The following is a 22,900-nucleotide window of genomic DNA, read 5'->3' as shown; positions in this document are numbered from 1 at the left end:
CTGCTCTAGGTGGATCTGCTCTGGCAAGTGGGTTGGACTGGATGATCTTTGGAGGTCCCTTCCAAGCCCTAAAATGCTGTGATTCTGTGTTAACAGACTCCTCAGGGGCTATCAGCCCTGCCCTGCCACAGGAGTTTGAGACAATAGAGGGCTGGGCTGGGCTGCCACAATCCCTAGCAAGTCACATTTCATAGATGTAGAAGTTAATGAACAACCAGGTAGGTTGTAAATGAGCAGCCACATAGAAGAGTCCTTGCTGGGGAGGCTCTATGTAGCAGAGAGCAGATGGAGCTGCTTTGTTGCCAAAGTGGCTGTGGTGGGATTGCTCTTGTGGAAATGCCTCCATCTGCTCTGCTGTGAGGGGCTGAAATGCAGAGTCCTGTGGTTTGCAGCATCAGGTACTGGGCTGAAGGGGAGTTTTGCAGTCAGTGGGTAATGCTCTGCCACCTCATGGGCTGGAGGTTGCAAGTCCTGCTGATGCAGTTGGAATTGTTGGTCTCTGGGAGTTGTTAAGGGTGGGAACTGTGGAAGTGTCCAGAGGGTTGAATGGGTGTTGTGGAAAGATGTGGCAGTGGGGATGATGCTCCTGAAGCATTGCTTAGGGACTAGGTGTGTGGAGCTAGACAGAGGCTGTGGTACTGTTGATGTGTTGTGGAAGACTCCACTGAGTCACATCCTGGGACACCTTCTCTGCTACAATGTGGCCAGGCTCATTTTGCCTCTGTGGTAGAATCTGAGCCCCTGTGGTGTGGATCCATTAGCCCTGCTTAGTGGTCAGGCCTTAGTGTACCTGATGCTGTTACAGTCCAAGGGTTAAAGTGCTTGTGTGGTGTATCCTGGGCTGCAGGTACCCCAGCACTGCTGCTCTTTTGCTCTTGTCAAATGAGGAAGAACAACCAACCAAAAGAAGAAAAAAAAAACCCAAACACCCCCCCCCATATCCCCTCAAAAACCAACCCAGAAAAACAATTGAACAACCCAAGCAGGCTTTTCCTCTGCCCCTCTGAGCTCAGTGCAGTATTGCTGGCAGGAGACAAACTATAGACTGAATCAGTCCCCTCCAAATCAGAACTGGCTTGATGTATTTGTAGTCCAATTCTCTTCTGTTCACAGGACACAGCAGTGTGTTTTGTTATAATCATGGGAACAGGCCCTCTTAAATAAAAGGCTGGAATCTTACACAGGTACTTGACCCAGGGAGCAAACAGCTTAGAAATAAATGAGACCATCAAATTCTTGAATGCTAATAACAGAACACTCTGGACAGGCAATTTACTGCCTGCCTGCTGAAGAGTTTTTGAAGCAACTAATAAGCACTTTGCTGCTTCTGTTGATTTTTAGTATCCCAATGTGAAAAAGAAATTACTAACCCCCCCGGCAGATCTGAGAGTACAGCATGCCTAAAGGCATTGCTGCTGACAGTGTTATTGAATAGACAACTGAGCCAAGGAAGAGCCCTGCATCTCCAGTGTCTACTGAATGTGCTGCAGCCAATTCATGGAATGGCTTGGCAGTGACCTCAGTGAACAGCTGCTCCAACCTCCTGCTATGGACAGGGACACCTCTCAACTAGACTCAAGGCCTCATCCAGCCTGGCTGTGAACACCCCCAGGGAGGAGGCATCCACAGCCTCCCTAGGAAACTTGTTCCAGAGTCTCACCACTCTCTTATTGAAGAACTTCTTCCTCAGCTCCAGTCTAACCCTGCTCTGCCACAGCTCCAAACCTTTCCCCCTTGTCCTGTCTTCAGACACCCTCAGGAAAAGTCCCTCTGCAGCCTTCCTGGAGGATCCCTTCAGCTGTTGGAAGGCAGCTCTGAGGTCCCCTTGGAGGCTTCTCCAGGCTGAACACCCCCAGCTCCCTCAGCCTGTGCTCACAGCAGAGCTGCTGCAGCCCATGGATCATCTTTGTGGCTTCATTGTGGCTTCATGTGCTTCAATTCTTCCATGTGCCTAGGATGAAGTTCCTCCTTGCAAGATGTGCAAGAATGAGTGATGGGTCTTCAGTGCTGGCTCTGTGCTGTTGTCCACCTCCCCACCACACAGCATCCTGCCTGATGGAGTTCTTCAAATCCTGTTACTCTGGTCAGAGGCAAGGCAGTAAACCCAAGTCTCAAAATAAAGACACCCAACACTTCTATTAAAAGAGGTTTATTCCATCATGGTTTCTAAATATTAACCATGCACTAGTTTGCAGCTGTGACATGCAGTACATACTTGAATGAAAACAAAGAGAAATACAAACCAATGGAATACAAAACTGAGCCCAGGTCCCCTGGCATCACAGTGCCTGTCAGTACAATATGACAATAGAGAAGCAAAAAAGGTGGAATTTCAGAGAGGAAAAGCTCCCTAGAGCTCTGCCTTAAAAAAGCAAAGCTGATTTGTCACATTTCAAAGCAACCATTTGGTTTGCTCTTATTCCTTCAGTAGGAGCTGCCTGTAGACAACTCTGAAGCTGGCCAGCACCTTCCCAAGCACCTGCTCGCTGTGACAAGGAACTGGGCTCTGCCCTTAGCAGCCAGCTGCTGGCAGGGAACTGGAGCCCAAGGGTAATTCTGCCTTTGTTGTTCTGCTGCTACATTCTGCTCTGATGTCAGTTGCTGTTTGCTGAGGCCTGTTCTGGTGCTCTGGGGCTTTTTGGAAGTGTCTCCAGGTTCCCTTGGAACAGGCCTGCCTGATGCTGTGCACAAGGAGCATGCCCTGCCTTTGCCAAGCAGTTTGTGTTTAGAGGTGGACACAAAGAGTTCAAGGTAGGTTGTGGTACCCATCAAAATACCTTCTTGTAAATTCAGAAGGCTTTGTCACCAGAATACTAAACCATGAGCCTGGAGGTGTTCAGGCAATGGTATGGACATGGCACCTGGGGCCATGGTTTGATGGCCATGGTGCTGTTGGGTGGATGGCTGGAGTTGATGATTCAGATTGCATCAGGTTGGAAGGGACCCTCAAAGATCATCTTGTCCAACCCCCCTGCAGTGAGCAGGGACACCTCCAGCTAGACCAGGCTGCCCAGGTCTTTTCCAACTGGAACAACTCTCTGAAACATCCTTCTGGGGGAAAAACCCCAAATTAATCAAACCAAATCAAAATGCAGAAAGGCCCCAAAGCAGGGGGCTGGGAACATGAATTGCCTTGCAGCCATTCTTTAGTTTAGAGGTTGTGTTTTGCCTTTTCACAGTGGGAAGGATGTGGTGCCCTCCTGGGGCCCAGGTATCCTGAGTCTTACAGAAACAGCTCTGTTTTGTGAACCCAGCACTACTCCTCCTTCTGCACCAGGGTTTACAACACAGAGCAGGAGACAGTGCTGCCTTGTGCACAGAGTCTGCAGGCTTTGCCGGGCAGATGCTGTTAGCTGCTGTTTGGCAAACCTTCCTTGCCTGTATCTGCAAACAGGGGCAAGGGCTTCCATGCAAATGGCAGGAAGGGGTCTGCTGAGATGATGCTCTGCCTCCTGTCTGGGATGGAAATTGCAGAAGATGGGATGTGAGCCCATCCAAGCAGCTTAAAGAAGTGATAGTGAATGATGAACCAGCACAGTGTGGCACAATGACACTCTTGAGGTTTGTTCTTGCTGCAGGCTTCCAGTTGTCACATTTTCTTGTTGCAGGTAGGCAGGAGATGTAAATGTATCAAACCCAACATTTTAGCTACAACCTACACCTTCAGTGCTTGAGAGTGGAACAGTCAGACTTCAGATACAGAAATACTGTTAGTTAAGAAAAATACAAAGTGGAGGCACTCCAAGCCTCTCTTCTTTGGCACAGCAAGCAGTATAAAAGCTCTAAGTGTTAAAAGATTTGGAATGAAGAAAGCATATTAAAGGCTCTACTTAATGTGTCTAAATACCACATCCCTGTGGACTCAGGACCTTGTGCTGAGTGAGGAGGGACAACTGAGAACTGAGATGTGCTGTTGGGCTACAGAGTTCTGGGGCAGGCTGACCTACTGCAGAATCTGTAGTTCTGAGGAGTGTCTGATGATGGCACTGAGAATTGCCTGCTGTTCCATATCACTGCCCTGTCTGTGCTTTGGTGATTCCACAGACAGTGAGGTGGAAAGAGGATACTGAGGCTGAAGTGAGGGAGATGTTTCAGCTGGCAGTGCATTCAGCAGAGGAAAGTGCTTGATCATCTTCCCTTCACACATGGCTGGTCTTTGGTTCTTCAGTCTGAGTCAGAATCAGAGTTCTCATCTGCAATTTGAAACAAGGAACTACAGTGAGAACTGGAAACCTCGATGCCAGCTTTGCCTCTTGCTGGGTGCTGCCCTTCAGCAGGTGTCTGCTTCAAAGGTCCTGGCATGTCTGAGAAAGGGCTTGTGAAATGACAGCTCCTATGCACAGGAGGGAGCTTGAAATGCTTTCAAAGGATTTGAGAAATGCTGCTGAGAGGCACTTCAGCATAGACAGAAGAAGTTGCAGAGAGATGATTGCTAGCATGAGCAGCAAGAGGAAGGCTGCTGAAGACATCCTGCCTGCCTGCTGAGGACATCCTTCCTTCCTGGACCAGAATGTTGCTGTGTGCTGTGGGTCACGGCTCTGCACTGCTCTGCAAGCCAGCAGCTTCCAGATGTTAAGAAATCTCAGCAGGGCTATGGGGGTTCAGTGAGCAGCTTCAGAATTCTGCATAGTGGTGGGCAAAAGCAAAGTAGCCAAGAAGAGAAACTGCTCCTAGGGAGTGAGTGCTTCTGCTGCCCCGTGAAGGATCAAGCTGAGAAGAAAATCTCCTGCTGGGTGGAGAATTTTACCTACCTTCTGACTTGTGCCCTTCAGGGGCATCAGAACTGCCTTGCTTGAGGAAAGTCACCAGGTCATTGAAGGTTAGGTAGAAATCAATGGCATACACGATGGTGGCCACAAACCCAAACACCTAAAGTGGCAGAAGAACTCTTTAACAACAGGTCCTGGCTGTCAACGACAACCCAAAATATAAGTCTGACACAAGAAACCTTCTGAAAGAAAACTTGGCCTTGATTGTTGCTTTGGTTTGTGTCTTTCTAGACAGACAGGGAAGGGAAATGTCTTTGTGACCCACTGGCATCAACTAAATGACAGCTGACCTGGAAGAGTGGAGCCCTGCAGTTGCTCTGCTCAGGCCTTCCCCAAGCTACATCCCTCTCTGGTTCTGTGCATGTTCTGAGCATCAGCATTGCCCTGTGCTGCAAGAGAACATAACCTGCACCTCACCATCCCAGGGCATCTCTTTGCCAGCAAGCCAACAGCTCCGTTTCTCAGGAAATACTGGTTTCCAAGGAGATGTGTCTATTTCAGAGTGACCCAGGCCAAGGGAAAATGCTTCTGGAGTTACCTGTTTGGAGCCCCAGCAGCAGCAGCAGCCTAGCACAGGTAGGTTTTCAGGCTGGGAAGCTAGAGGAGATGCTGTGTGGGATTGCTCCAGAGCTAAATGGAGTGATAAAGGCTAAGGCAAGGTCTTTGCTCTGACACTGTGTATGCCTTGGGATGGTTTGCTGAGGGGTGCTGGCTACCACTCTTGGGTATTGTTCCTACCTGCAAATTTTATCTTGCATGCATCATTGCTGCTTAGTCAGGCTGCAGCTGGAGAGGCTGGTGTCTTATTGCTGCACACAAAGTCCTGACAGCTAAGGCTCTCTCCTGGGCAGGCCTTATGCTGGGGGGTAAGATGACCCTGCTCCTTTCAGCTCATCCAAGTAAAGTTAAGCACTAGAGGCAGGAGGCTGAAATTACTTACCTGAGACTTTCCTTGGTATAGTTTCAGCTTTGATTTCTTTTAGTATTATTATTATTTTCCCCTCCATTTAAGGATCATTATGTTCTTTGCAGGAACAAAAAACTTTATCCAGAAGAAACTGTTTCCCCACGAGCACAGTCAGACATTGGAATCATCTCCCCAGGGAGGCAGTGGTGTCCCCTACATTGGGCAGTTGTAGACTCAGCTTGCCAGGGTGCTGGACCAGCTCACTGCAACTCCACTATCACCTAGAAAGGTTGGAGCAGGTGATCCTTGGGGTCTTCCAACCTGGCATTCTGTGACTCTATGGTCTTCCCTGGCCAGCCAGTGAAATCAAAAAGCACAACAGGTGCCCTCCCTTAGTAGTAAACACTGAGCAGCACTGTTAGGATGCAAACTCCTTGATTCAGACCCTGTGGTTCGAAACAAGTGACCAGTTCTTTCTGGCTTTAGGCAAATCCAGCTCTCAGTTAACTGAAGAAACTTCTGCTCCTTGCAGTGGGGTCAGAATGGAATTGTTTCTGAGGTACATCTGCATGCAGTTCACCAAAACACTGAGGTGGAAGGCTTGGGTCTACTTACCCCTGCTGCTTTGGATGCTCCATCGCTGTATTTGGAGACAGCAGCAATGGAAATGGCAAAGTAAATGATGGCAGCAGAGACACAGCGCAGGAAGTCCTGCAAAACAGGCAGAGTTGTGTCCTCAGCTTAGTCAGGGGACCCAGCACACACACTCCTCCAAAAGCCAGTTCACAAATGACCTCTGAAAGCCTTTGGTGTTGCTACAGCCTGGTGTGCTGTAGTGGCTGAGTTGTTCCTCTGGGAATAGGAGGGGTGGCCAGAACCTTGGCACAGGCTCTGACAGATGTTGGGGTAAATCCTACTTCTGACAGGCTTGTGTCAGGCAGGGTGAGAAGGGCTGTCTTCTGGGACATGTACCTTGCAGTGCTTGGAAGTTTCATGGAGGAACTTTTGAAGTGCTTTAAGTCTGTAAGCAGAACCTCTGCTGCACCCAGGGCTCTAGAGCAACAAACCAGTTCCCATGTGCTTGTCTCTACAGAGCAGCAGGCCTGTCTGTAGGAACTCCTCATTTAGGAACCAAACACTTTGGTTGGTGTTTAAGACCATGGTTTGTACTTGGTGTGACCACCTGAACTCCCAACAGTCAGCCTGAAGTGAAGGTCAGGCATTGGAACAGGCTGCCCAGGGAGGTGGTGGAGCCACCAGCCCTGGAGGTGCACAAGAAAGGTGTGAACATGGCACCTGGGGCCATGGTTTGATGGCCATGGTTGTGTTGACTGCTGGACCTGATGATCATAGAGGGCTTTTCTGACCCAAACAATTCTGTGATTCTCCCTGTTGCTGTCACTAAGATGTGTGCAGCTGGGCTGGGCCTGCAGCTGGGCTGGGCCTGCAGCTGGGCTGGGCAGGGGCCATGCCCTGGGACAGAGGGCAGGGGGGTGTGCTGGAGCACCTCTGCACTGCCTTAGTAAAGAAAGAGCTGTGATCCCCAGGGCATGCCTTAGTCCTGGCATCTTTACCTCTGCTCACAACTAGATCTTCTGCCTTTTTAGAGCAGAGAGATAAGATCTTGCCTCAAAACCCAAGTCCTCCAAGAAGCTGGAGCCTTGTGAAGTCAGGACAAGGTCAGTTATCATGGTTCTGCTAGAATGTGTTAATGGCATAATAACAGAAGTGCTTTTCTTGGCTCTGTTCTGGAATCAGACACATGGAAAAGACAGCAAAGTGGTGGCACTGAGGTTTCCAGCGGGAAACCATCCACAGTGCCATAGCCACTGCTAGTGTGTTATCCACCAGTGGCCTTGCTACTGCTATTTTTGTCCATGGAGAGCTCCAATTCAAATGGTACTGTGACAAACCACTCCTGGCCTGTGCTGGAAGAGAATCCAGAGGGCTCAGATGTGCCTTGTTTGGGAAGTGTTTGTGTTGCTGGACAGATGTTCCCTTCCCAATGTCTCTTTGAAGCAACAGAGCCATCCTGTGGCCCTTTGTGAGCATGGGCAAGAGCTGCAGGGCTTCCCAGTCAGGACTGCGTCTCAACACCACTGACCTGAGGAGCTCAGCAGACTTTGGCAGACAGGTGATTACTTAAGGCAATACTGAGGAGCCCCCAGCTGGGGTCAGGTTTAGTTGGGCTGATGGTAAGCTGTGTGATGAGGAAAGGCTGAGAGCCCTGTGGCTGTTGAGTCTGGAGAAGAGAAGGCTGAGAGGAGAGCTCATGAATGTTTACAAACATCTGAGGAATGGATGTCAGGAAGGTGCTAGTTGCAGCGGTGTCCTGTGATGGGACAAGGTACAGTGGTACAAACTGGAACACAGGAGGTTCCACCTCAACATAAGGAGAAACTTCTCTACTGTGAGTGTGCTGGAGCCCTGGAGCAGGCTGCTGGAGGCCTGGAGCAGGCTGCCCAGAGAGGCTGTGGAGTCTCCTCCTCTGGAGACATTCAAAACCCTCCTGGATGTGTTCTGTCTGACCTGCCCTGGGTGGCCCTGCTCTGGCAGAGGGGATGGACTGGGTGCTATCTGGAGGTCTCTTCCAACCCCTAACATTCTCTGTTTCTGTGATGCTGCCTGCTTCTGAAGCTCCAGCACTGAGCCCTTTGCCAGGAACTGGGCATCAGTTCTGTGCTTTTACTAAAGCCATGCTGTCTGTCAGCACCAAGCCAGATGTGGCACAGCACAGCTTAGAGAGCTTTGCCACCTTCTGCATCAGAGGCTACAAGCACAAGTCTCTAATTAAGGGCTGAAGCTGTTAACAGCTTGAACTCCTGTATTTTGCTCATGTTCACAGATTCCTAGAATGGTTTGGGTTGGAAGGGACTTCAAAGGTCATCCAGTTCCAACCCCTGCCAGGGGCAGGGACACCTCCCACCAGCCCAGGTTGCTCAAGGCCTCATCCAGCCTGGCCTTGAACACCTCCAGGAAGGTGTTCATCCACCACCTCCCTGGGCAACCTGTTGCAGTGTCTGCCCACCCTCACTGCGAAGGATTTGCTCCTAACCCCCAGTGTGAATGCTGTCCTGCAGAGGCCAGCAGCAGTCTGTGCTGTGTGCTGCCGGCTGGGGGCGGTGGGGCAGAGCTCACTTACCGCCAGCGGCCAGTGCAGGCCTTTGAACTTCTCATGCAGCTTGGAGGCGTAGGCAAAGAACAGAAACAGCGCCAGCAGAAACTCGAGGAGGGGTGCCATCATGAAAGAGGCAGCCAGGGATGCAATGTAGCAGATAAAGATGATAAATGACAGCACCTAGAGTAAAGGGAAAACTCTTGTTATTGGCTTGGAGCAGCAGAGCCTCAGGCAGCTGAGCAGCTGTGGAGCTGTGTGCTCCTGTCCCTGAGGCTGGGCCATCAGTGCTTGGGCCACAGGAATTCTCTTTAGCTGGAATAAATCTCAAGTGATGGTGTTTATTTCCATGCCTGTGGAATTGACTTGCTGGAGAGCTCAGCAGATTTGCAGCTCCTGGAGCCAGTCATTTGCTCTGGATTGCAAACTGTTCTGACAGCATAAAGCTGAACGTGGAGTGGGACACTACTGGCAGAAGCATGAACTGTTAGGTGAAGCCAAGAGCCTTTGTCCTCTGTCACCACCAGGTTTATGGTAATCCAAGGTTCCTGTGTGGTTTGAAACACAGCACAGTGCCCAAGCCCCTGCTGTAACAGCTTGGGGTGCAAACAGAAACTTGTTGTGGCAGGAGCTGGGGCTCCCATGGGATCCCTGCTGGTGCAAGGGAAGGTGCAGAAGAGATGAAAGCATTCCAGTTTGCCAGCTGTGTCTGATCTGGAGAAGCTGGCATCTGGGGAAATAGTGTTTGTCTGTCTTAGAGTCTCGTTAACAGGGCAGCTACCTGTGCAAACAGCCCTTTGCAAGACGTCCCTTGACTGCAATGGATTATTGGTGACAGTGAAAGGGGAAGGATCTGACATGAAGTGTGATGATGGAGCTCCAGTCAAGCATCAGTCCTCATTTTGGAGGCATTCAGAGACTGAAAAGGCCCAAGGAATCACACAATCATTTTGGGTGGGAAAGACCTTTAAGATCAAGTCCAACCATTCCTTAACTCTGCTACTGGCTGTGTGGTGGCTTTGAGGTAGATTTTCATGCCAGATCTGCTGGGTCACTTGGGGACAGCCCTGTGTAAGGCAGGAGCCCACAGAGCTGTCAGGTTTGACAAGGTTTCTCATTTCTATTTGATGTAGACAGCTGGAGTGCAGAGACTCCCTGAGCAACAGTGGATTCTGAGAGTGAGCAAACCTCTGCTCTGAGCATTTCATTGCAGTGGCACTCACTGTAGCATTTGCTGTCATCTAAAACTGTGGCTCCTTCACAGGTTTACCTCTCCTCCCCCACTACAAACACTGATGTACCAGCCTGGGACCAAAAGTTGTGAACACCTCCTCACCTTTTCCAGCCTTCATGACTTTGAAACATCTGGGAAACTGAAAGCTGCTCAGAAAACCTCAACAGACTTAAACCCAACCTTCAGGATTCCTCCTGAGCCCTCTAAAGACCATCAAATGCTCCACTGCACATCACACTTGTTCTGCACCTTTCTTTCCCCTAAAGCTCTGTGTGTTCAGAAGTGATCTCAGAGAAAGGTCAAGCAATGGCATCTTGCAGGTTTTCTGACAGCCCTGTGATAAAAAAGCCCTAAACAGCTAAAGAGGAAGTTTGTGAGGCTCAATGCTGTTGCAAGTTCATTTCTAGCACTTTCAGACTCACCAACTGCAGCTTGTGGCAGCAAACAAACCAACCTCAGTGGTTTATCAGTTCTGTCTGTGCTTACACGGGGAGTTCTTTTTCCCTTGGGATTACATCCTGGGCACTGATAGCAGCCAGGAGCCTGAGCTGTTCCTGCCCTGCTGTTGAACTGCCAGTGTCATGGTTGCCAGCTTCCCTGTGGAGGAAGATTTGGGTGCAGAAAGCTCTGCTGGAGCAAAGAGAGAACGGGATCCCTTCATAGCCTGGCAGTGGTAAGATGATAAAAAGTCCTGGCAGAAGCAGCAGCCTGGGTTTTGGGGGTTTTGGGGTTTTTTACTGAGCACCTTTTTTATGGGAGTGGGAGAGTACATAAAAGAGAAGGAAGTGTTGCACATTACTCTTTAAAAGGCAGTTCTTTGGTATTGTGTTTCCAAAAGTACTTTTCCCCATGCAATTATTACCTAATATTGTGCTGCTGGACTTTCCAGGCTGGCCAGGCTCTACCAAGGGATCCTTCAGCACACAACCAGCTTGCAATGCAAAGTCTGAAGGAGTTAGTTGCAGTGTTTGGAGAGCACTGTGCTGCTTGGGGAGGGAGGGCTGCTGAAGGGCTGAGCTGATGGCAGGGGTGGAGGCAGTGCTGAGTCTCCTGTGCAGGGAGGACAGCCCCGCTGCAGCTGTCTGACACCACAGCATGCTGCAGCATGCCCCAGTGCCCTCTGCTCCCTGCAGCCAGGTGCCTGCTCCATGGCACAGGTGTGCTGAAGCAGTTGTAGAAGTGGCTAGTGGTGATCTCTGTTGGACAAGAGTGCTTTTAGTTAGTGTTTGTTGGCAGAGGGAAAGCAGATCACTGCCTGGGCTCTGCTGTTCAGTCACTTCTCTGTCCTGCTGGTCGTGGAGCTGACGTTGCTGGTTCCCCTCGGATTGCCTTCTGATTACAGAGCCAGGGGAAGGCACAGGGGGCTTCTTCCAAGGAGGCCTTACACAGAGCAGCTGGAGGTTTCAGTTATGAAGGTCAGTTCAGAGAAGACTGAAAAGACAGGAGAGAGGAAAAGAAGAGAAAACCAGGCATGGTGATGTTTACATCCTTTGTGCCACCGGCACAACCTTCTGCAGAACAGCTTTGCATTGACCACAGCTGAGTTAGAAACATAAGGGAGTGTCACTGCATGCTGGTGGCAGGGCACTAAGGAGATAGCAGTTAAAGCAGACACCAGGACCAACACAAAAGCTTGACTAAAACAGCTGGGCTGAGCAGCAGAATGCATAAGCATGGAGCTTGCCAGGACAAGCTCTGGTGGCAGCTGTGACATTGGCTGTTAAATGCTCCCAACACAGGGCAGAGGGAGCATTTTTAAGAGCGGAAAAGATCATAGGTGGGGGTTGGACTGGATGACCTTTAGAGGTCCCTTCCAACAAGGATGATTCTATGCTGACCTTCAAGACAGCAACCTAAGTATTTAGGAAAAGTGAGTAGCTTAAGAGAAGAGTTACAACATGTGGACAAAATAATGGTATGGGGAGAGAATAGGAAGGGAAAAGAGAAAGTCAGAGACAGAATAGTGATTAGCAAGTGGAGGAACCAGACAGTGAGGATAAAGAGGATCAAGAGAGACAGCAAAGCTCATCCATGTCCTTGATGTTACAGCTGCTTTGTGGGTCTGTAGCTATCCCCAGGTAGGATAAAAAATTCATAGGGCAGGAAGATCAAAGGGAAAATGAGCAGGGGAGGAACTTGCCCCTCTGAATAAAATTTGAGATGATAATTAATTAAGCTTCTAGCAGTAACTGGCTTCATCACCAGCCTGACTTGTTCTAGAGGAAGCACTAGCATGCTCAGGCTGGCAGCCCACAGAGCAGCTCAAATGCTGGCATGAAGAGTACAGCCCAGTGCTGTGGAGATCCACACTCCCTCCACAACACAAGGTGTGAAATGTGATTTTGGAAAGTGGCTGCAGCAGCTTCCCCCAGCCTGACCAAAGCACCTCTGGCCTGCAGCGCTGAGCTCCTGGAGCAGCTGCCTCTGCCACCTTCCCTGGCAGGCCTGGAGCTGTGCTGTGGGCACTAGTGCTCCCAGCCACCTCCAGCAGGGCTAGGGAAGGGGACAGGCTGTGAGGGTGGCGGCTGTCTTCACTTAGAAATGCTAGAGAGAAATTCTTTATGCTGAGGGTGGGGAGACACTGGCACAGGTTGCCCAGGGAGGCTGTGGATGTCCCCTCACTGGAGGTGTTCAAGGCCAGGCTGGATGAGGCCTGGAGCAGCCTGGGCTGGTGGAAGGTGTCCCTGCCCATGGCAGGGGATTAGACCTGGATGATCTTGAAGGTCCCTTCCAACCCAACTCTGTGACCCTGAATGTACAGAGTCTGAGTGGTCTGCTGTAACTTAGGGCTGCTGAACAACATCATTTGCCAGCTGCTTCTAGTGGGCAAACCTCTTAATTGAGATTACTTCCAGTCACTGGGCTGAGGGAGCTGCTGGAGCCAACTTGTGTTCCCTTTCTGCCACAGCCACAAAAAGAGAAGTGTAACCATCTCCGTGGTCAAGATGTGGCTGCGAGCTGCTGCTTTGCCTTCAGCCTGTGGTGGTTTGGGAATAGTGACTGCAGGCCTACAGGCAGCTCCCATAGCCAGCAGAGAGCTCTGATCTACCTGCAGAGAAGCCAAGTGTTTGCAGGGCCCTAAAGCCTGAGCAATAAAGTGCACTTCTCATGACTTGCCAAGCTGCTGAGTAATAATGTGAGAGAGGCCTTTGGTGAGGCTAATGAGAACCTCATTTTTTGTGAACACAAGACACTACCCCATGAACATTCTCCATTCATGCAGAATCCAGCCCCACCCCACCCCTCTGCTGTGGCAGAGAAAAAACCCCAAACATTTGAGACCACAAATACAAAGCTAAATCTGGGGCACAGATTTAAACTGGGAGAGCTTTAACGTGGGACTCAGCTGCAATGAGTTTTCAACTGCTTTTAATGTTTTTAAAGGAGGAAACTGCTGGGTGTCTTGAATGGCCCTTTCCCAGCCTCAGAGCTAATTTGACTGGGTTTGGAGCAACCAGCACCGGGGCTTGTGCCAGGGGAGGGTTAGGCTGGAGATTAAGAACAGTGTCTTTGCTGCAAGAGTGGTCAGGGATTGGCACAGGCTGCCCAGGGAGGTGGTGGAGTCCGCAGCCCTGGAGGTGTTCTAGAAAGGTGTGGCCATGGCACCTGGGGACATAGGTTAGTGGCCATGGTGGTGTTGGGTCGAGGGTTGGTTGGAGGCTCTCAGAGGTCTCTCCCAACCTTGCTGGCTGTCTGGTTTGGCACTGCATTTTTCTGACAGGACTGATTCTAAAGCCTGTGTTGTCTTCAATGATTTCATCTGGCAAAGGTGAGAAAACTGGAGAGAAACTACTGCTGCCTCCCCTCTGCCAGGAAATGACATCCTGAACACGTGGGCTGGCCTGCAAGGAGCCCTCAGAGAGCTTTGCTGCAGCTTCAGCAGATGGGGTTTTAAAGCTGCTTCCAGCCAGCCAAACCCTCAGGAGGCCCAGAGCGGCCTGAGGAAGGACAAATCCCTGTTTTGTTCAAGACAGGGCTGTTTTTATTACTCCAAGGAGGAGCAATTAGTACTTCTCTATGACAACAAAAGGGTGAGTCTGATCCCATGACCAGCACAGTATTACTCAAAATGTCATCATTTGGAGAGCTTGAAAAGCCAGGCTCTCTGGAAGTCACAACTTACTGGCTGTGAGCTCGTGAAAATCACCTCTGGTGTGTTACAGCATGCAGCAAAGCCAGGTGCCCGAGGGAGCACAGCAGCTGGGCTTTGCTATCTCCTTACTCTGGGGGTAAAGTACAGCTGCTGTGAGGGGTGGGAGGGGGCCTGCAAGTTTTACAGCAGTTTTGCTGTCTGCCACAGGGCAGTGGCCACAGCCCAGAGAAGGGCTGCTCAGGGAGCCTGACAGTGCTGCCTCCTGACAGTGCTGCCTCCTGACAGTGCTGCCTCCTGACAGTGCTGCCTCCTGCCAGTTCCTTCCCCTTTTTCTTGCTTTAATTTCCTTGTTTCCTTCTCAGAGCTGGCACAGTGGATAGCTAGAAACACATCTGGACAGAGCTGTGATTGCTGGTTGGAGTTGTCTCGCTGTTTGCCTGCCTGCTGTCAGAACTCCCACTAGAATTACAGAGATCTTGGGGTTTAAATTCCTGCTCATTTCCAGTACAACTGATGTTGAAGGTCTCATTTCAGTCAACTGCCCTCCTCTTACAATGTGCCTTGAATGTCAAATGCTCATTCCCCAGGAGGGGAAGCTTTCTCTTCCTCTACCCAGGGGGACACCAAAAATTGAAGTTTTGTGATCACTGCCACCAGCCCTGACCTCAGAATCCTAGAAGGGCTTAGCTTGGAAGGGACCTTGGAGGTCATCTTCTCCAACCCCTTTGCCACAGGCAGGGACACCTCTCAAGTAGACTTGGTTGTCAAAGGCATCATCCTGTCTAGCCTTGAACACCTCCAGGTAATAGCAGTGAGCAAGGGTGCCCCTCTCTGAGGTCTGGGCTGGGCACAGCTTTCAGCATCCTTGGGACTGAGGCTGAGATCATGGTCCCCTAGCTCGTGTCACACATAATCCAGGAGCAGGACCTTTCCTGCTCACCCAGGTGTGCCCCATGCCCTTAGAAGGTGCAGAGGGGGCAGCAGTGGTCACTGGATTCATGCTGCGAAGGGGTTTAAACAAAATCAAAGCACTTTTGAAACGGATGGGGGTTCCAGCTCAAGGGGAACACAGCTACGGTGCTGGAAGCCCAGCCTGAGGAGTGCCTTGGTTTATGAGCCTGCTCTGCTGCCCGCAATCGATTGAAGGTCCAGCCCTGAGGTTCACCCATGGAGGTGGGGCTGTTCCCTGGCTCCCCCTCCGCTCCCACCGCGCCGCGATGGGGCAGAGCAATACCACCGCGCGGTGTCCTCAGCTTAGGGCGGGGAGAGCTGTTCCTCTTCGCTCCGCTTCTGCTCCGGAGGTGACCAGGACGTTACGGGGGACCCCCGGCCTCAGCAGCAGCTCTGTCCCTGCTTGTCCCCACCGCCCCCCAGTTCCCAGGTCCCCTGGCCCTTACCGCCTCGGCGAGCAGCAGCTGGCCCTTGCGGGAGCGGAGCAGCTCCGGGGGCGGCAGGAGCGAGCGCAGGCCGGGCGGCGGCGCGGCCCCCGCGGGCTCCTCCATGGCTGCGGCGGCTCGGGCGGCCGCGGGCTGGCGCGGAGCGGGGCCGGCGCGGGCTGGGGGTGGGTTTTTGGTGAAGGAGGGAAGCGGAAATCGTGACACTGCGGAAACGTGAAAAAAAGTTTCAGCATCCCTAAATCTGGGGGGTGGGGGCCGAGCGCTCAGCGCGGCCCCCAGGGGGTGTGGGGCGCCCCGCGGCTGCCCGCAACAGCAGCCTGGGGGGGGGGGGGAAGGGGTTCCCTCAGGGGCAGAGGGTCTCAGCGAGCCGCTCCGCGCCTCTGCCCCGCACAGCTCCCGCCGTCCGGGCAGCAGCAGCCCCAGCCGGCCCGGGAGCGCTCCTCTGCCTCCCAAAGGGAGCCGCCCCGGTAACCCTGCCCGCCCTCCATCCTTTCGCTGCCGCCCCTCTGTCAGCCTTGAACTCTCCCATCGCGGGCTGCTCGCTTGGGACATTGAGGGTGGTTCAGAGGGCACTGAACTTCACCGCTGGCTCTCTGAGCTCTAGAACTCAGAGGCTGAAGGGTTTGAAGTGGCTTCTAAAGCTGCTTTATTTCCCTATCTTCATTGCACCGCAGTCCTGTGCTGATGGCGTTACCCTAGCGGGGCAGTGCCGTTGTTCTCGGCACTTTCCGAACGTGACAATGAACATCCAGGGAACAGAATGCCTCCAGCAATCAGGCACTGCCATGGCATGAGGAGTCAGCAGCCAGGATGCTGATCTGTGGCATCAGGAACACAAAGAGGGGTGGAAAAAAAGCACTCCTGAGGATTTGTACTGGCATATCAAATCAATTCACTTTAAGTACACTTAAATAAATAACGATGAACAATGCAGTTAAGCCTAGTTGTATGTTGTTACTATTAGAGAAAAGGCGGCAAATATGAAATTAATTCAGACAGGTGAAAAGGGAGTCAAGTTTAGAAAAACCAGGACAACTTTCTGTGAAGCTCGGAGTGGTGAAATTGCAGCACTGAAACTACACTTGTGACCGTAAGAACACCTAAACAAGTACCCAAGGGCACAGGAAATGCCGGAGTGAACACGTTCACACGTTCTTGACAAGAGAGCAGTCAAACAGTTGCCACTGGACTTGCGCTGTTAGCAAGGTGGTAATCTTATTCTGCAGCAGTATTGCTTCCTCTGGAGCCATCAGATCTAATCCGGGAAACAAGAACTGCATCGACAACACAGAGAACACACAGCATGAGACCAAACACCTACAAAGGTAATCAGCAGGTCAGTTTCCCCATGCAGTCTCTACAGACTCATCTTCCACTCCTCAAAGCAGCACCCAACACATCTTCCTAACTTGTCTGTTGCCTTCTAAATGCAGATGTGATGAGAGAGCTGATGAATCAAATAGCATCCATATTTAAAGCCCATCAGCTGCTTTGTCTGATGTTTGTGTGGAGCCTTGGAGTGGCATGTTCTTGAAAGCTAAGCTTTATGCCAGACAAAGCTTTTATCCTAAATGAAAGCCAGAAACTGTCTCTTTAAGACTGCCTAATTAATGGTATTGGCCTGGAGAAAAGTCCGTGTCTGTCCTGCCTAGCAGGAAAAGAACAGTGCTCCTCTCCTCTGGAGCCCTGAAGGGGAAATACCTTCCGAAGTGGAAAAAAAATTGTGTATAAGTATTTAAAAAATATGCAACTTCAGGCAGACAGCTGGAAAAATGTCTCTGCAGAACAGCCACGGAGGGAACTTGCTCAGCTCCTGCCCTTCAGCCCAGTCCCACACGCACGCAAGTTGAGCAGTGTTACTTAAGGCAAGGGAGCCCGGGCTCCTTGTTCTGTCCTCTGCTTCTCCACTGCTGGAGTGTTTCTGAGAGTAAAAGGGAGGGTGTGAGTGCTAGCAGAACACTGTGCTGCTAAACAGCGGTGTGTACACTCCGAGTAGCTGTGGGCAGTGAGCCGACGGCGGCATCAGCAGTGTTTCCACACCTGTGGTCTTGCGAGTGTCCGTGCTCCGGTCACAGGACGCTCTGCGGGAAATGCTTATGCAGTTGTGGAGCGGCGTGTGCCGCCCTGTCCGTGGTCAGTGCTGCCACCGTGTGGTTAATTATCGGTACTGCAGCTGTGCAGCGGCGTGTGCCCACTGCCCTTGGTTAGTGGTGCCACCGTGTGGTTAATTATCGGTACTGCAGCTGTGCAGCGGCGTGTGCCGCCCTGCCCTTGGTTAGTGGTGCCACCGTGTGGTTAATTATCGGTACTGCAGCTGTGCAGCGGTGTGTGCCGCCCTGCCCGTGATTCGTGCTGCCACCGTGTGGTTAATTATCGGTACCGCAGCTGTGCAGCGGCGTGTGCCTCCCTGTCCGTGGTTAGTGCTGCCACCATGTGGTTAATTATCGGTACCGCAGCTGTGCAGCGGCGTGTGCCTCCCTGTCCGTGGTATAATGCTGCCACCGTGTGGTTAATTATCGGTACTACAGTGGTGCAGCGGCGTGTGCCGCCCTGCCCTTGGTTAGTGCTGCCACCGTGTGGTTAATTATCGGTACTGCAGCTGTGCAGCGGCGTGTGCCGCCCTGCCCTTGGTTAGTGGTGCCACCGTGTGGTTAATTATCGGTACTGCAGCTGTGCAGCGGCGTGTGCCGCCCTGCCCTTGGTTAGTGGTGCCACCGTGTGGTTAATTATCGGTACTGCAGCTGTGCAGCGGCGTGTGCCGCCCCGTTAGTCCTCGGTACTGATGCCTCGTTCTGAATGCTTGAGCAGTCTTTGGAGGACGGGGTTGGAGAGGGGGCGGGGAGAGATTAAAAGCAATTTAAAGTTGTAGTAATGTGAGGAGGCTCTCTAGTATAAAAAGGATTTCAGACGATCGAAACCCGTGCTGCAACGGGGCCGGCGTGTTCTTAGCGAGCATGTAGCGAGGGTCTGGGGCCTTCTTAAGGGGGTTGCGGGCCTTGGGCCCGCGGGTGCGGACTGCTTGTCCCGCGGAGTACCGCGCAGGCCCGTCCGGCACAGCCCCGCCCCGCCGTTTGGCCTGGGGGCCCCTGAGGGGAGAAGCCGCAGCGGGGGGGGTCGCCGGGTGGAGGGGAACGGGGGTTGCCCCGCCTGTGAATGGGCTGGTGCTGGGGGCGAGCAGGGACCATGTTCGGGGGGGGGGGGTGTGTGTCCGTGTCTGGAAGCCAGTAAAGGGGGCGTCTGGGTACATTTACAGCGGATCTGGGGGTGTCAGTGTGGGATTTGGGGGCATCTAAAGGGCTCTGAGGTCATACAGAGGCGTCTGGGGGGGCTCTGGGGGATCCCTTCGGTCTCTGTCGGGTCCCAACAGTGCCTGGGCTCTTCTATGGCGTTGCTGGATTCTCACGCTCACTGCTGCCGCCTTGTGGGCATGGAGAGGTACTGCTTGCTGCCACCTGCTGATAGGAGGTCTGAGTGGCCTCGAAAAGGGGTTTGGAGGCAATTAAAAGCCACCTGGGTGCACCTGAAGGGCTTTTGAGGATGACAAAAGGGGTCTGGGAGTACCAAAAGGGCTTTTGGGGACATCTAAGGTAGTCTAGGGGGCATCTAAAGTGGTGGGGAGAGATCTATGAGCATCTAGAGGGGTTTTGGGGGCCTCTAAAAGGGTCTGGGGACATTAAAATGGGCTGGGGAATATGGAATGGGGTATTGTGGGTATCTAAATTGGTCTGGGATCCTCTAGAGGTTCCCTTGGGGGCTTCTGAGGGGGTCTCTGGGGGGGGGGGGGTGCTGTGTGTCTCAGTGAGGTTTTGGGGTCTCTGTGGAGTCCCTGTTGTGTCTGGGGTCTTCTAAAGGATTGGTAGCAATCCAGCCCTCTGTTTTGGTGGCTACAGGGCAGTAGGTAGCTGCAGACTGGTGCCTCACATCCCACAGCTCTTGGCCAAGCAGGAAGCCCAGGGGATGGCAATGTGCTGGGTTAAAGGAGGAGGCTGCCTGCGAGGTGGCTTGTGCTGCTTGGTTTGTCGTGCAGGAAGGGCTCTCTTTCCCTTTATTTTTTACATGTTTTAACTCTTTTTCCCCTTTTTAGGGAGTCTGTTGCTTTGCCTGAATGCAAGGTGCAGATTTGTATTCAGCCTCAGCCACAAACCCTGCCCCTGGGGGATGCTTCCTACCAGAGTGTGGAGCTGTTGGGAACCCAATTCCTCAGTGCAAGTGGAAAAGGGAGGCAAAAAGGGCTGTGGGATAAGGTGCTGTGAAGTGCCAGCCTTGGGGGCTAACATCCTAACTCCCACCCCTTTACCCTGTGAGTAACTGAGACCTGTTCTTTGTTTTCCCTTTACTCTTTACAGATGGACACTTTGTTGACCAAGCAAGCTGAGCAGCCAAGAGCAGCAGGGTCGGCACAAGGGCTGGAGCTGCCGCAGGGAATCCGTCAGCGGCGAGGGTGGCGATGGTGCAGCCTTGCCCTGCAGCCTCGCAGGGGGAATCTCCTTTTGCTTGGCTTGTGCAGGACCCAGGTAGGGGTTTAAGCTCTGTCAGAAGGGAAAGGTGAAAAGTACATTGTTCAGTCAAAGCCTTTAGCTAGCAGCTGAAGTGTCTGTCAAAAGTACTCCAATAGAGCAGTTAGGCAAGCAGAAAGCCTCTCATGAACATAATGGAGGTGGCAAAAAGACTTCCCTTGTTTCCTTTGTGGAATGCTTTTGTTTGTCCCCTGACACTGGGAGATTCTGTGTTCCTTTTTGCACAGGCAGAGGGTGAGGCTGTGCTCAGCACCTGGGGAGGCCACAGCTGCCCCAGAGAAGCCGTGCTCCTGGCAGTTTTCTCTCCATTTGGATCAGGACAAAGGTAAAGCCATTTCTCTGTATTACAGCTACAGCTAGTGCTGAGACCAAAGAATGTTTTGTTTCTAAAGCCACTGCTTTTCTGCAAGTATTCCCCTGGGCTCCTCAGCTGCTCAGAACACGGCTCCAGTGCTGGGCTAATGTCACCTTTCCAGTGCCATCCCAATGGCTGCCTGCCCAGGAGTGCCAGGACTCTTACTGGAACTCTCGGCCAGGATTCCTGTTTGTCTCTCTTTTTCCAGCGTCCTGATAAGGACTTGTACTGACACAGGTGCAGAAAGCTGAAACCATCCAATGCTTTAATTTATTAGAGCAACAGACAGAAGAGATTTGTGACTGCCAGTGATGCAGACAGTTTATTGGCATGAGAAGTTCCAGGACAGCTGCCACCTGGATGAAGCAGAGGAGAGGAGGCTCCGTGCTGCTCTCTTTGCATCTCAGACACATTTTACCTCAGATACCATTTTATCCTCCTGAAGCAACTGCAGCACACTGTGGTGCTCCAGTGCTCTACAGCTTACCCTGAAAGCTAATTCTTAGACTTTTAAAGAGCAGAAAGACAGCCAAGTTTTCTCTGTCTAGGTGGAGCAGACTCCCAATTCCCTTAACACCTCCCACAGATGCATTCTGCAAAGCCAACACACACTCTTAGAGACATTTTAGAGTACAGCTGGATGAAGGTGCAACACAAGCCACCCAGTACTTCTTTCTCTACAGTAACAAGCACCAACTGCTCAGGAGTACTCAAGATACATAAGTTGTTCTAAAATGTCTCAGAGCCCTCTCATCTGATCAACTGATTTGCTGAATCCTTGTGTGAGAAAGAGAAGGAACCTTTCCCAGGGAATGTGAGAGGATTTCCTTCCCCCTGGAGTGGACAACAGCTCACAGGCACCCAGGGCTGCTCAAGAAGCCTGCCAGATGCCAGGCTCTGCAGGCCACAGCTTCCTGCAGCAACAACAGACCATTTGGACAGCAGTGACATTCAGTAACCTGTCCTTTCAGAGTGTGCTGCAAATGAGAAGCAACAGCTCTCCGCTGCTTCAGTTGGAAAGTGGAGTGTACATTAAATACATCCCAGAAGTGAAACAGAATTTAACCCCCCCAAAACATACACATACTAAAATGCCTTTCACAGGAAACACAGCCTCAACCTTTAACTCAGCACATGCTGCAATTCCCTGGCACTGCTGGGCTCTTTCCTCCATTTCCACCATTTAATAACCAAGAATTAAATGCTTGACTCCACTACTAAAAGCTCCATCTGTGCCAGTCTGCTCACACAAGTTCTCTTCAAAATGACAGCCCTGACCAGAAAGCAGCATGTTCTGCTGAAGGTCTGAACTGGCTTGGCCACCACACCAGTGAGACTCAGACAGCTTTTATTTGTTGCTACCCACTTAGTGACAAGAGCTACAACAACTTCTCTACAGGAAGATTCCATGATGGAGATCTCAGCTACAGCAGCACTGATCAGTCTCACTAGGGCAGAGGCTACTCCCTGTAACCCAAAACTCCCTTCAGTTCTCATTACCTCACACCCTGATCTTTCCATCCTTTGCAAGCATCAGGACTTTTAAAGCCCCACGAAAAGCTCTGTGTTACTCTCCTTGGCAGATAGGCACAGGGGAGCCACAGCAACCTCTGCATCTGGAAACAAAACCCAGTATCAAAAGCCTGCTGTGTCTTGTCTGGCCAAACTCTTCAACCTGAATATGCAAAAGGCTTTGGTGACAAAACTGCCCTTCCAGAGCACAGGAGTTAGAAGCTTTGCAATTACTAGCACAACATTCCTCCTTTGGGATTGTCACTTACAAAAGAGATCTAAGAAATGAATGTTTCCTTTCATCTACTCAAGTTTGATGGCTTAAACAGCAAGAATTAAACGTGGGCATCACTGGAAAATGAAACCTGTCCACCAGATCAAGATCCCAGAGGTGATGAGAACAACATTTTAAGGACATTCCTCAGCCTTATTAACTCTCACAAGCTGTGGGAAAGACTCACCCACAAGGTTCATTACTCATCCATCCCAAATAATTACAAGTTTAAATTAGATCATAATCAGGTTTTGAATTGTCAGCTGAAAAAACCACGACTCTCAGATCTAGCTTTATCAGGGGGGCACTGGCAAGTATCTGCAGATAGAATTACTGCCAACCTAGCTCTGCATGCAGCTACTTGAAGCATGCATGTAAAGCATTTGTTGTGAAATGTGCAGTTTACATCATCACAAGTCATCCATTCCACTGCTGGTTATGTTGAAGGTACTGCTGTAAAGCCAGTACATGGAAAAGAACCAGAAGGAGAAGACTTCTGCTATGTAGCTCAGCAGCTCCTTTGGGAGTTTGCACTGTTCCAGGCTGCCTGATTACATTTTCAGTGAGAGGAAGAGTCTGGCACACAAGCACAAACACACCCCCGACCTGAGTGCAAGGCAGTGCAGAGCTCAACCAGGTACTTCCTTGATTCTGTTCATTTCATGGCAATGACATTTGAAACAAGGAAATCCAGTCATGCCCTAAGCAGCAAATCCTTCTAGGACAC

At 51.4% G+C, this 22,900-nt stretch overlaps 2 protein-coding genes across 2 annotated transcripts in view; one reads left to right on the top strand and one right to left on the bottom strand.

Annotated features, from left to right (window-relative positions):
* The window catches only part of CMTM4 (CKLF like MARVEL transmembrane domain containing 4), a 54,110-nt gene extending 34,052 nt beyond the window's left edge, over positions 1-20,058 (top strand). Inside the window, exon 3 of the mRNA XM_068161639.1 lies at positions 19,862-20,058. Coding sequence (XP_068017740.1) covers positions 19,862-20,041 — 180 coding nt within the window. The 3' untranslated portion in view covers positions 20,042-20,058. The remainder of the gene's footprint in view (positions 1-19,861) is intronic.
* On the bottom strand, positions 2,134-15,797 carry CMTM3 (CKLF like MARVEL transmembrane domain containing 3). The gene is made up of 5 exons (XM_068161641.1): positions 15,516-15,797; positions 8,819-8,974; positions 6,292-6,387; positions 4,752-4,869; positions 2,134-4,193 (listed from the first exon to the last, which is right to left on the bottom strand). The coding sequence occupies exons 1-5, from the start codon at positions 15,618-15,620 to the stop codon at positions 4,165-4,167; spliced, it is 504 nt and encodes a 167-aa protein (XP_068017742.1). The 5' UTR covers positions 15,621-15,797; the 3' UTR covers positions 2,134-4,164.
* Positions 20,059-22,900: the final 2,842 nt, after the last annotated feature.

This window comes from Melanerpes formicivorus, unplaced genomic scaffold (assembly GCF_026170545.1).
Source record: "Melanerpes formicivorus ecotype bairdi unplaced genomic scaffold, bMelFor1.0.p_v2 SCAF_59, whole genome shotgun sequence".
Taxonomy (NCBI): Eukaryota; Metazoa; Chordata; class Aves; order Piciformes; family Picidae; genus Melanerpes; species Melanerpes formicivorus.
The sequence above is the reverse complement of the archived record's forward strand: the minus strand, read 5'-3'. Positions and strand labels throughout refer to the sequence as shown.

Bases quoted from the DNA above. Each gene is read 5' to 3' on its own strand.
- CMTM3 (XM_068161641.1), bottom strand. From the start codon at position 15,620: ATGGAGGAGCCCGCGGGGGCCGCGCCGCCGCCCGGCCTGCGCTCGCTC. The intron at 8,975-15,515 runs GTAAGGGCCAGG...CCTTTACTCTAG, and splicing joins AGCTGCTGCTCGCCGAGGCG to GTGCTGTCATTTATCATCTT. The intron at 6,388-8,818 runs GTAAGTGAGCTC...CCTGTTTTGCAG, and splicing joins GCCTGCACTGGCCGCTGGCG to GACTTCCTGCGCTGTGTCTC.